Here is a 14,332-nt window from a genome sequence, read left to right as displayed (position 1 = left end):
CTTACCAATTTCACAGTAGGTCCCTCGCCAGCCTGGGGCACATGTGCAGGCTCCACTCACGTGGTCGCAGATGGCCCCGTTTTCACACTGACACTGGTGCCTGCAGTCTGAACCATACCAGCCGGCTGGGCACTCTGTTGGAATAAAGAAGCATTCCTGATGACGTAAGGCTGCGTTTATATCTGCGCGGTGCACTCCGGCAGTCTGTTCTGGCAGAGGAACCAACTCCGGAGTTCACTGTATTCGGCATAGCTGAACACCACCGTGGACCGCCGAGTCCCAATTCGCTATTATGGGATGCACTGCGGATCAGGTCGCTTTCCAGCACATATGCTGTGTGTATTATTTTTTGTCCGGCCGAAAGCCGCCATATATGCCGGATACAGTGAGCGGATCAGAGTGCCGGAGATCACAACGCAGATGTGAACTTGCAGCGAAGACCTGGCCTCCTTCACATGTCCGTTTAGGAGATCCAGCTGCCTGATCTGTTGGCACAATTGTTACTGACCATTCCTAGGAATACTCCTTTCCAATAATTGCCCTGTGTAAAGGTGCTGCTGATCACTTTTTGAATGAGCAAATGCTTGTTCATCAGGGAGAAACATAGTTGATGCGGTCACCTGGGCAGCAGAATGGATCGGCATGTACGCAGCTGTTCTATTCATTTCTAAGGGGTTCTGCTGAGCACAGCTCTTCACTGTCTCTGGAGCTCCCATAGAAATTAATGGAGCGGCTGCATACTTGCCCTACCAGCCACCCCTTTCATGTTGAGGTGCTCCACGGGGTACAGGGTCCCCATTCTTGTGATCAGTAGGTGTCCCAGCAGCAGGACTCTAACCGATCTAATAGTTACCCCCTATCCTATAAATAGGGGTTAACAACATAACCAGAATACCCCTTTTTATGATTGCGTTTTACTCATTTTGGGCTTAAAATAATGTATTCAATTGGTCTTTATTAAAAAAAAATATTCAGCAGATTTGTCATAAAGGGTTAACTGGTGCCTAGCTGTGAGAATCGTATTTTTACTTTCACTTTGTGCTGGTCATCTAATAACCCTTATCTCTAAATTACTAATAGTTCAAAATACTTATTTAAGCCACATTCCTATCAGTAAGATAAGAACTGCATTATAATGAATGTTTATAAAGGTCAGAGAAAAGAGATAAGGAGCCGTCAGCTGAGCTGCCTGACAGGACACATTAAAAATACAGAGCATGCTACTAGAGAATCTCAAGGCGGTACTGAGAAAGGGGCTCAACATTTAAAATAAAGACCAACTGAAAAAAGATTTTTAGCTCAAAATTAGTACAATGCAATAATACAAAAATTGCCCCCAAAGGTGTCCATAGCATTTAAGTCTCCCAAGCATGAACACAAACTAGTTGTCAGGGTCTGCTGGAACTTAGTGTTAGGAAAGTGCCATGAACTTACTCTGATCACACTGCCTTCCAGTGTATCCGGATTCACAGACACAATCCCCCGTCACAGGGTTACAGTCCCAGTCACTGTTGCTGCAGTTGCAGCTATGAACACAGTCCGCTCCCCAGTAACCGCTATCACAAGCTGTAAGGACAGGACATGTTATAAACCTCAGACCAAGAAGATACAGAATGTTAGATAATCCAGAAAACATGGATTCTGATCGACTATCAGACTACTGGATGCTGGACTATCAGTATGGTGCTGTCTAGGATTTTATGTAACAGTAAAGTGAAGAATTGCTCTATATACCTCTCCTGCAGTTGTGTCCTGTAAATCCGGGTGGGCACACACACCTGCCGGTTACAGGGTCACACTCGCTATGAACTTGGCAGAGGCATCGTGACTGGCAGCCATGCCCAAACCAACCAGCGGGGCAGCCTGCAGATTAAAAAAGGGTTATACATGCTACCAATAACAGCATAACATAAGGGCTGACACATGTAATTGGGTGATAAGGCTGCTACTATATTACCCATAGAGCTTCTCACCCAGCTTTTCATCAACCTTGAGTGGATTGCAAATCTCCCCTGCCCACCACATGCCCTCTCTGTTCCATTGCTCTGTCTGTGTAAGGGCTCATGCACATAAACGTATGTATTTTGTGATCCGCAAAAAAACGGATGACATCCGAGTGACATGAGTATTGCATCCGTTTTGTTTTGTGGATCCATTGTAACAATGGATCAGGATGAACAAAGGAAAAGATGCATTTAATATACTAATCATCATCTATAGTGAATGGAGGACAGCTTATGACGGGTTTATTTACAGAGGTGTGGCTTCGTCACAGTATGTCACTTACTGTCCCTGCAGTGATCTCCAGTGTATCCTGGCTTACAGATACACTTTCCTGTGGCAGGGTCACAGCTGCCATTCTTGACACACAGCGGACAGATCTCTTGACAGCTGTCCCCCCATCGTCCTATGGGGCAATCTGCAACAGACACACGAGAATGAGAAAAATTTACAAGCTCAGACCACAAGGGCATTTGTTAATTCCTGAGCTCGCACCCTGGCTCCGAAATACTGCTCATAAATCCTGAAATGTGGCAAAGCATTTACTACCGCTCCCGTTAACTGCTGCCTTGTTAGGCCTGTAGAAGTGACGTGAGCGGCCATGCAGATACCATGACATCTTGGTGCAGGGGGCTGCATTCAAAACCCACCCAACTTACAGCAAAGCACTATGGTGCAGATCTGAATGTCATTCCTGAAAGGGACACTTTAAAGGGAACCTGTCACCTGGATTTTGTGTATAGAGTTGAGGACATGGGTTGCTAGATGGCCGCTAGCACATCCGCAATACCCAGTCCCCATAGCTCTGTGTGCTTTTATTGTGTCAAAAAAAACGATTTGATGGATATGTAAATTACCCTGAGATGAGTCCTGTATGTGAGAGGAGTCAGGGACAGGACTCATCTCAGGTTGATTTACATATCTATCAAATCGTTTTTTTTACACAATAAAAGCACACAGAGCTATGGGGATTGGATATTGCGGATGTGCTAGCGGCCATCTAGCAGCCCATGTCCTCAGCTCTATACACAAAATCCTGGTGACAGGTTCCCTTTGAAGGGTTTGTCCTGAACAAAGAAAACATGGCTGATTCCTCACAAAAACAGTGCCACGTCTGTCCACGGGTTGTGTGTGCTGTTGCAGCTCAGCAACATTCAATATAGTTAACATGCAGGAACACAAACAACCCATGGGCTGGAGTAACACCATTCTGGAAGACAGCAGCCATGTTTGTCTAATACAGTACAAGTCCTTCAAAAGGAAAGATATGCAGCTGTCTGATCATGTAGTGAGCAATAATCAATTCTACCATCTCTTCAACATATGGTCTACTCTACGAGGTATATACAAAACATCTGAAATGAAAAGAACTCATGCTGCTACCTGGAAACCATCAACAAGCAAGCTACGTGCTGTTAACACGTCTGTTTATTATTGGATGTGGGTCTAATTCGATCAGTGGTTGTAATTAGTGTTGAGCGAATCAAAGCATCCGAAGTGGAATACGTTCTGAAGTTTAGGAAAAATTAGCTGCGAAGCCAAATTTCCTTGAGCTTCGTGATAACGAATAATCTTTCCTCAAAATGGCGGCTACAGTTGTCTTAGTGATGACATCACCACGTGATCACTCTGGGTGCACACGGTGACGTCACCACGCTCAGCGCAGGTCCTTTGGCAGTCCTTTTCCACTCAAGAGAGGAGCGGACTGCCTCTGCGTGAGCAAGTGGATGAGGTGAGTGAATAGAGTGAAACCCAATAGGGCATATTGCACTAGCGTATTACCGTTAGACAGGTGCACTTTTGCCCAAGCAGCCGTTAAAACGGTTCCATTGATTGATAGATTGAATAGGGTTTTAACATAGCGATTGACAACAAATTAATTCGTAACAAATGGAATTTCTTGTCAAAATTTGGTGAACCTACCGAATTTTTCAAAACTTTGCTAATTTCTAGTACAAATTTTGCATGGACTTTGCTATGACTCTTGAAATTTAGCTCTCTGGGCCTCCTATTTCTCTTTCAGATGTTTCTACACCTTGACTGAAATCACCCTGTGGTAAACTCAGTTGATTGGAAATTCTTTGGAAAGACACAGCCTGCCTATATAAGGTCTCACAAGCTGAGAATGCATATCAGAGAAAAAAACCAAGCCATGAGAAGAAAATACTGCCCGTAGAGCTCAGAGACAGGATTGTGTGGTGGCACAGATCTGGAGAAGGGTATTTTGCTGCACTGAATGTTCCCAAGAACACAAGAACTTCCATTTTATAAAAGATCTAAAACATTTCCCACACTGACAATGTGTCTGGTGGTGGACTTGGTTGTTAAACTAGTTTCAAAAGATTTGGAGGCACTCTCTTATTAACATGGCAATGATAATTTAACCCCCCAATGGGGGAAATGTTTTAGATCTTTTATAAAATTGACTAGGGAAGGTACCTACCTTTTCTCCTTCCTCTTGATTCAAAGATCTAAAACATTTCCCCCACTGACAATATATCCAGTGGTGGACTTGTTTGTTAAACTAGTTTCAAAAGATTTGGAGGCACTCTCTCGTAAACATGGCAATGATAATTTAACCCCCCAAGAATGGATAGCTTTAAAAGAACTATGTAGCTTCAAAGGGGCGGGTATAAAACCAGCAGACAAAGGGGGTAACATTGTAATTTGGTCGGATCAAAAATATGAAAAACAGGCTTATAAGTTATTAAATGATAAAACATGTTATCAAATATTGACCGATAACCCTTTGTCATCTTTCCAGAGAGAATTAATTGCCATCTTAGAAAGTGCATATGAAAAGAATATTATCACTAAAAAGATGATGCAAGCTCTAACAGTGGACAACCCGAGAATAGCAACCTTCTATTTAATACCAAAAATTCACAAAAATGAGACTGAACCTCTGGGAAGACCTATTGTGGCAGGTAATGAAGGAATCAGTGAACTGGTATGTAGATTTATAGACTATCATCTCAAACAATTGGCAATGGAATTGCCTTCATTTATTAAGGATACTACAGTGGCCCTCAATCAATTGGAAGAATTGACTCTGGAGGAGAACATATGGATAGTAACAGCAGATGTGGAGTCTCTATACACATCAATAAAACATGAAGATGGATTACGAGCAGTGGCATATTTTTTGAGAACGAGTAACATCGAAAAATTTGTAAGTGAACTAATTTAGATTTTTTGGGAGTTTATATTGAAACATTTTCTCATCTTCAAGGACTGTTCTAATTTACAAATACAGGGAATGGCCATGGACACGGCATGCGCACCATCCTATGCAAATTTATTTTTGGGTGCATGGAGAGAGAGATTTTCCTGGGGGATTCTATCCCTAATATAGTCAAAGTACAAAATTAGATGCGTTACATTGACGACATCCTCTTCATATGGGAGGGCCCATGTGATGAATTGGAAGAGTTGATGTACCAACTAAATGATAAAACGATCAAAGTGAAATTAACATACAAAATAGCCAAGGAGGTGGACTTCCTAGACATAAAAATAAAAATATGAGAAGGAAAATTGGAGACTAATGTATTCAGAAAACATACTGCAGTTAATTATTTTCTCCATGCAGATTCTGCACATCTGCGATCAACTATCAAGGGCATTCCAGTGGGACAGTAGAACAAGTGGAACAAGCAGAGGATCTCAAAGATCGATTTAGGGAGAGAGGCTATAGTAACAGACAGATCAAAAAAGGATATAATAGGGCCAAAAGGACCCCTAGACAAGGCCTCTTGTGCCCTAATAAATCAGAACAGACTGAAGGTAGGATAGAGACTATATTCATCACCGAGTACCAGTCACAATGGAAGGAAGTGATGAATATCCTTCTTAAACATTGGGATATATTGAAAATTGATCCACTATTGAGCAGGCACATATTAGACAGCAAGATGAACCATAGTCATTAAATGCCACAAAAGAAGACTCCATTTGGCGACATCAAACGCAGAAATGGATGTTATCCTTGTGGAAATTGCAAAGCATGTCAAAACATTGAGAGAGCTACGAGCTTTCAAAATCATAATGGCCAAAGATCCTTTGAGATTAGACAACATATTACATGCACATCAGTAGGAATCATATATTATGCATTCTGTCCATGTAACAAGATTTATGTTGCACTTCGCTCAACGAAGCCGCTGCCAGGAGTCCGCGGCGCATCAGGCTGAGCCTAGTGCGCAGGCGCCGGATCTAGCAGAGGGACGGGAGGATTGCGGAGGCGGGGCTGAGGTGAGGAAGGCGGCGCTGGGCACCAGACGGCGAGGGGTGCGGGCGGCACCCTGGGTTAACGTAAAACCCCTTGGGCACCTTAGGTAGGTGAGTGACAGCTTATAAAAACCAGTTTTTTGGGCTAATAGAGCCACAAGCAGGTTTAATAAGGGCAGTTTAGGATTCATGTTATTAGTACGGACCTGACCATATGTTTAGCTTATAGGGCTCAAATCTCATGACAGAATCCCTTTAAACTATAACTTTAGCCCTTATGGCGAGCAGGTTCCTATCCATTATATATATATATATATATATATATATATATATATATATATATATAAAATTGTATTAAGAAGTGAGCATGGCAGTTTTCAGCCTCCGAGCCTCTTCCGCCACTCTGTCTCATGTGATCGTTTCCCCTGTGACATAAGCACGTGGTGCTAGGCACCACGTGACTGGCGTCCGGGGCACGTGATTTCTGACGGAGGGCGGAAGAGAGGAAGTCTTGGGAAATCCAGACGTCCATGCGCCAACATCGCTCCATGGCGTAATCTCTAATTATATATATAATAATGTTCACACCAATCAGCTGGCACTCATATGACCGCGCCTCACTTCTCCATTGGGGGACGCCCCGTTAAATACTCTCTCCTCCTTACCTACGTCACCTCCTAACAAAGCTTACGCGAAAACGCACGTAGAGGGACCCGGACACCTTTTCGGCGTGCATCTTACAGTGCATACTAGGCAAGTGATTATAGTGCAATGAACTAAGTTATTTTATTTAGCTATTAATCATGGGATTTGAACTTGCCTATTTGTCTTAGAATATTCTGATTAGTGCTGACCGCAAATATTCTAATAGAATTTTTTTTTGGGCGAAAATCGGCACTTCGAGAATTCGTGAAGATGTAGAATATAGTGCTATATATTCCTAATCACAACAATTCTAGATTTTTTTTTTTTCATCAGTAACCTCCCTTCTTGCTTGTGGGCCAATGAGAAGGCTGCAATGTCTATGTCTGAGCTTAGCAACATCCCTGGCAACCAATAGGAAAGTTGCCTACCCCTTACTATATAAGAACCTCCTCAGTAGCCATTTTCTGCAGTTTTATGCAGTTCTGAGAGAGACAGCAGTGTCATTACTGTGCTCTGTGCTTTGCTGTGTCATTACATTAGATAGTTAGTTATATAATACAAATAGTTAGTGGGAGATAGTCAGTGTAGGTTATATCCTGATATAGTGTAGCTGATATGTACCAGTGCAGGGTGTTAGGTAGTGTGATAGGATTCTAGCAGTTTAAAAAATGTAGCAAAAGTGAGCCACGGCTGTATTGCGCGCGCAATACGCGCATATTACATTGCCGATTTTCGCAATCAAGAAAATAATGATTGTAGATCACGAATTCTAGAATTTTGCGAATTTCACAAATTTATCGCGAATATTAGGCCAAAAATTATATCCGGTTGTAGGATATTATATTTATCCCCACTATATGAATGTGCATTTGGGTATTTTAAAATAAATAAGATTATTTTTAATGGGAGCTATAAAGGCTACAAATTTTAGTTTGATGTTTTGTGATTAGCTACAGTAGCTGTTCTCTGTAATAGAATGTAAATGTTTCGGAATAGATATTGGTTTGGACAAATTACAAGTTGTAATTACAAGTTGTAATTTGTAATCTATGCATCCGTTGCTTCATTCTGGCGAAAAAGTACTTTTAATCCATATGCAAATGAGCCGTTAAGAGCACTGAAGGTGAGCCCAAGCCACTCTGTGCTCTCCTGCTTTCTCTGTCCGCTCCTCCCCATGTACAACTGTTATTGGGCATAAATTACAAGTTATATTGAAAAATGTCCCATAACAGTATATATATCCATCTGCTCAACTCCTCCTGCTCTCTAATATGCTGCCCGCAGATTAGGCTACTTTCACATATGTGTTATTCTTGTCCGGTGTTCAGTTGTCCAGTTGTATTATATTGAAAATGCACATACCGGACACAAAAAAAAACTGGATCCGGCACCACTGACTTACATGGTTTTTGGTGCCGGATCTGGCATATTCAGTTTCGCATGCCGCACACAAAAACGCTGCTTGCAGCGGTTTTGCGTCTGGCATGGGAACACAACAACAAACCGGAACGAAATTCATTCTGGCGCACTCCATTCCAGTCTGTTCAGTTTTGTCCCCATTGAAAACGAATAGGGACAAAACTCAAGCGCTTTCCTTTGGTTTTGAGATCCTCTTCCAGGTCTCAAAACCGGAAAGGAAAATGCAAATGTGAAAGTAGCCTTACACTGCATTTCTGGTTCTCTTGTATCAACGCTAATTACTACAGGATTACCCAAATGTTAATTAGCTACTCTAAGAAAGTAGATAATGTGGAACTTTATCTACTCTGTGAACAATAGGGCACTCAAAATAGTAACAAACGCAGAACCCAGAATAAAATACCCTAGTAGCAGTTAATCTGCTTGTTGCGCATTTTTTCCCATACACTTTTCATATGACAAATGATCTGATAGCTGGCAACGAAAGGAAAAAGGACCACACTATATTGTAAAGTGGTGGTAGACATGATGTAGGGGCTGGGGTGATGACAGATACAAAGAAGACACATGAGCAGCAACTTCAGGGGGTGTCAGTCAATGTTCCTCCAACCAAAATGTTTCACTCATTGACATCATGTAGAAAATCTCATAATCTGCAGGAAAAACCACTTCCCAGTGTACCCTAGCTCCTCAGAATAGAGAAAGATTCATCAAAAGGAATAAATAGATATAAAACATTATATAAAAACAAATTGTGAAGGTTTCTGCCTGTTGATGACAGGGAAGGACGAGGATGATATCAATGGGAAACATTTTGTAAATGATTTTATTGCTGGGATGAAGCTGCGAGCTCATGGTCACACATCATGTTAATTACTCGGCATAGAAGATGAACTCCTACATCTTCCCAGCAATGTGATATCAATCTTGCCCGCACAATGTATCACATTCTACACGCTGCTGAAACAGTCTGGCAGAAGATGGGCCACTCTCCAGATTTGGGCTCTCTCTATCAATCGCTAGGAAGATAGCTGAGAGCTGGGACTCAAAGAGAGTCTGTCACCTGGAAAATTACCCTTAAAGGGCTCGTGCAAGAATGGCCTTGGCAAAGCTCCCCTCCCCCACTTGGCCAGACCTGTAAAGGGAAGTTAACTGGCTTGTCCTTGCAACCTGTGATGCTCCGCTGGGCTGCTTTGCTAACAACGTCTGGTTTGACATGGCTGCAGCCAAACACTTGCGTCACGTGACCATTTATCATGATATAAGGGGAGCCGGTAACTGCCGCGGCCAATGATTGGCTGCAGCCAGGATAATAGCTTAAGGCTCATGGGCTCTGGTGCAAGAGTTCAGCTTGGGGCCCCCTTCCCTCGGTGCTTTGTGGCCAGGGGCAGGGAAGCACATAGCTTCATGCTGCCTGAGACAAAAATTGAAACGGCATCCTCCCCCCTTCCCATGCCAAATTCTTGACCTAACCCCTTCCGTCCAGCCAGAGGTGTAACTTGACCAGCATGCACTTTCTATAATACTGGTGTCTTTTTATGCACCTCAAGGGTCTTTGGGCCACCTTAGGCTCCTGGGCCCAGTAGTGAGTGCTACCTCTGTACCCCCTATAGCTATTCTCCTGGCTTCAGCCATGTCAAACCAGATGTTTTCCGCGAGGGAGCAAAGTGGAGCATTGCATGCCGTGAGCAGAAGGAGCGGAGAGCCAGCACCAAGAAGCAGGTAAGTTAGCTTCCCTTCCCTTTACAGTTTCGGGCCAAGTGGAGGGCTTTGCCAAAAACATCCCCATTCTTGCACACCCCTTTTTAACCAGGTACAATGAAGTTATAGCTTATTTGAATGTAATGATACCTTTCACTTAGAGATCTGTTGCTTCATTCTGGAGAAAAAGTACTTTTAAAGGGTAACTGTCATATCTTTTTTTATTTGCTAGTTTATTAGAGCTAGGCATGTATACCTGAGTTAGTCTTTCAATGATTGTCAAAAGATCTGTAATTACCTTATAATGACATCTTTCATTAATGTCCTCTGTCCCTTTCCATTGCTCCAGTTGCTATGGCTTGTCTGTCTCCGGTTAAGAAGACAGGAAGACGGAGGGGCGGTCCTTCACACTGCATGCCTGCATTAGGCTTCAGAGTGAGGAGGCGTGTCTCTCAGTAATCCAATCTGATTGGCTGGCAGGGAGCTGCTGGCTACAGAAAGTTTGTATGGGAAGTGAGGGAAAGCAGTTTTGACCTCAGAGAACTGGCAGAGGAGCCATCTTGAGAAGATCCTCATAATGTAGGATTAAAAACAGCCGTAACTAAGAGGAAAACTCAAGGAAAACAGTGGTAAGTGAAGAAACTAAAGAATGCTTTATGAATAATGCTGCTGCAGCAGTAACATATGCTAAAATTGATTTTTTGATGAAAATATGACAGTTATCCTTTAATCCAAATGCAAATGAGCAGTTGGGGCAGACCCAAGCCACTCTATGCACTCCTGCTCCTCCTGCTTTCCCTCTCAGCTCCCCCCTCTCCTTCTTCATTGACAGTTCCAGAAGAGAAGATTATGCAGGAACATGCCACTGTCCATCAAGAAGGAGAGGAACTGGCAGAGGAAGCAGGAGGAGCAATTGTGCACATAGAGGCTAGCATTTTTTATTTGACGTCCCTGACATGCTAACAATTGCGTTCCTCTGGGGCTGGTATAAGACAATGTCCAATTGGCCACTCTCATAGCATATTCATCATGAAATAAATAATGCACTGGAGTCTCCGCATAACATTAAATTACTGAGGATCCGTGTTCTCTACAAAACCTGTATTTTCTTTTTTTTCCACAACTGTGGCCATAAAATAAAAGAGATACAACCTGTCTGCTCCAATAAATCACTTTTAAGAGCTTAGACATCAGCCGCTCCGTTGCTAATTCCCTGATAAAATGGAGAAGATGAGAGAAGCGGCAAAAAAGAAATAACCACATTTATCTGCACAGCACAGAGGAGGGGTATCCCGCGGCGCAGCGCCATAAATGCACTGTTATTTTCCTCTTTATATTTTGGTTTGTGATTGCTGGAATGAAATATGCTGATAGATAAAGTTTCCATAAATTGCACCAGTCAGCCAGTAAGAACCATGATGGGGGGGGTCATCTGACATATTAACTGCACCTGACTCCATTCAAGCAGCATGCCATTAAGGGAAGTTGGGATGAAAAATGGGAGCGGAAACCTTCAACATGCAGGTTAGCAGTTGCTTACAGATCTCGTTATGGGTGGTGAGTGCATTTGCTACTATGAGGGCTTGAGTGTATTGTTCTGAATGGACCCACAGTAAATACCCTGGCACAAATGGGGGGCACTGATCAGACTCTTATCCTCTATCCACAGTGTAGGGGATATGTTGTCTTAATGGGACAACCATTTTAAAGGGGTTCTCCAGGCTACAGATATTCATGACCCATCCTGATAGGTCATCAATATCAGATTGATGGTGGTACAACCCTTGGCATCCCAACTATCGGCTGTTTTGGGCAGCCACGGCACCGAAAACCAACAGTGTATGGAGCATAAGCAGAAGGCTCTGCACACTCTGCAGTTTCCAGCGCCGCGTATTGTATGGAAGCTGAGATGCAGTACCCTGGAATGGCCACTACATAGTGGACGGAGCTGTCTGCCTCTAGCTCTATACACTGTATAGTATCCGATGCCGCAGCTGCCTGAAACAGCTGATCAATGGGGGTGCCGGGTGTCAGACTGATACCGATGAACTATACAGAGAATAGGTTATCAATATCTGTAGCCCCAAGAACCCCATAATCGAAAGGAAACCTGTGCTGGTAAGAATGTTTTTTTTAGGATACTGTATTTGGCTCGTGCTTTATTACTGGTCACTCTAAAAGTAATGTAATATCTGTAACCGGCCCGCCGCACAACGTACCTTTTACCGGGTAACTGTGGTGTCCTCATATGGCACCAGGGACCAGGTGTAATGCTACATCTGGACCCCAGCAGCTACATCCCTGACTGTTCACCAGTATATAATGTAATATATGGAGTCCTAGAGGATTATTTTCCTACCTTTAGAGCAGTCTGAGCCAGTTTTACCAGATGGGCAAATGCAAGTTCCATCAACGTGGTGACACGGAGCTCCTCCACAAGAACAGGATTTCAGACAGTCCAGTCCATACGTCCCTGCCGGGCATTCTGTGTGCAAGGCAAAAATAATCATGATATAATAATACCCCTATAAATGACCCATATGCATGTACTGTAATGTTCCTGAGAACAAGAGGTGGGGTCAAAAACAATGTATCAGGACACACAAGTCCTGTCCCATTATGCCTATTGCACTGTTTATTGACCCCGACAGCCAGGCCATAAGTTGTGTCAATAAGAGGATCACAGCCAGAAGCTCACACAATGAAGTCCTAAAGATTCAGCTAGCTCATCCGCAGTACATGATGAATAATGTGCGGATCAAGATCGATCGTCCGTTCTGTCGAAACACAGCACTTTCAATTGTAATTGCATTAACGAGCCCTGAATACAATCAATGGCCCCTGAATGTGCTGTCAAAGTAAAGTAGCTGCAGAACTTCAGTAGAAAACTTTTTCTATGTTTGTATTTCCAATCCCGTGCTTTTTCACTAGACGTTATAACTTGAAGGATGCAAGTCAATGAGGGTGCAATGGTCTGCATGTGACGTGGGGTGCTGGAACCCTGACGTGAGTGGCCAAATATCTCCATCTCAGATAAGACACGGTCATTTTAACAGAATATAAGCAATAAACTGTCCAGTTTTGTCTCATTTCCCCTGCAATGCAATAGTGGGTGCAGTGGTGCCTGAGTGTCAGAATCCATGCCAGCTCCACTGAAACCAGCTTATTTTTACCGTCATTGCCAGGAAATGGTATAAATCACACTTACAGAAAGACAAGCGGCTCCTGTAATGTTTAAAAACTGTGTAGAAGTAGTTGTTTTATCAGGCTCAGGAGCGCCACTAGTACCGACACGCCGCCATTTCCCGTGAGCCGTCTTCTGAGTCTGTATTACCAGGGACAGATCATGTCTGACAACAGGCAGTGGACTCCAACTCAGGTGGAAATGAGACCCTTAGTGGTCATGACTTTAGGCCTCTTTCACACAAGCGAGTTTTCTGTCCAAATGCGATGCATGTAGTAAATGGATAGCATATGGACTGAAACAAATGGAAGGTATCCAGATGCAACATGCTTTTCACTGATGATTGCTAGGAGATGAAGACTGTTATTCTTCAGGTTTTCTTTCACGAGCGTGAAAAACGCGTGCAATCTAGATACAATCCGGACGGAAAAAACGAAGACAATGAATGCTATCACAGACAAAACTGATTGAACTTGTGTGCAGGACCACCGTTTTTTCCTTGCCTTGCAGCTTTTTTTCAGGTGGATGCAGGCATATTTTTTAAATTAGGCGATTTAGAAATTAGCTTGTTACACCATTCTCTATTAAATTAAATGAAACTGTGTGAAAGCACAGTGACTCTTTAAGGGGATTGCACTCAGAGCACAGGCGTATGCCGAAAGAAGGTTCTGGAGGCAACTAACTCTATTCAAGTCCTGCTTCCTTGACCACAGGAACACCACAGCGCAATGTTCATGCACTCCTGTGGTCCCTGATGTCACCCCGGGGTACCAAGATGCCCTGCACAAAACAAGCCTCTCAAGAAAGAGTGACTGGGAATGTGGAATGTAACTAGGAGTCCCATGCCCAAACCGCTGCCTTGATTCACCCCTGCTACTAGGAGGTCTGCCACCATGACATACAAACAGCAGTACAAATCAAACATTACAAGCAAAAGTGTTCACACCAACGCATAACAAAGTGCACAATATAGACACACATAGTGTAACATGGTGTACTGCCCTGGCCACACTATTACATGACACACTTATCTTCTCACCTCCTCACTTTCACTTCCTGGAGCCTGGACTTCTCCCTTCCTTTAGGACAAGTCACCTGATGCTCCCCTTCAACACGCGGCCTTCAGATCCTCCTTAGGTAATTATAATCTGC

The 14,332-nt window shown here is 43.3% G+C and overlaps 1 protein-coding gene across 3 annotated transcripts in view; it reads right to left on the bottom strand.

The window, feature by feature from the left end:
- Window positions 1-14,332, bottom strand: part of MEGF6 (multiple EGF like domains 6) — a 454,527-nt gene that overhangs the window by 28,490 nt on the left and 411,705 nt on the right. For all 3 annotated transcript variants that reach the window (XM_040429988.1, XM_040429983.1, XM_040429994.1), the window contains 5 exons: window positions 12,356-12,481; window positions 2,288-2,419; window positions 1,735-1,863; window positions 1,435-1,566; window positions 6-134 (listed from right to left, as the gene is read on the bottom strand). In XM_040429988.1, the coding sequence (XP_040285922.1) occupies window positions 6-134; window positions 1,435-1,566; window positions 1,735-1,863; window positions 2,288-2,419; window positions 12,356-12,481 (648 nt within the window). The remainder of the gene's footprint in view (window positions 1-5; window positions 135-1,434; window positions 1,567-1,734; window positions 1,864-2,287; window positions 2,420-12,355; window positions 12,482-14,332) is intronic.

Source organism: Bufo bufo, chromosome 1 (genome assembly GCF_905171765.1).
Source record: "Bufo bufo chromosome 1, aBufBuf1.1, whole genome shotgun sequence".
NCBI classification, from domain to species: Eukaryota; Metazoa; Chordata; class Amphibia; order Anura; family Bufonidae; genus Bufo; species Bufo bufo.
This window is presented reverse-complemented; position numbering and strand designations above follow the sequence as displayed.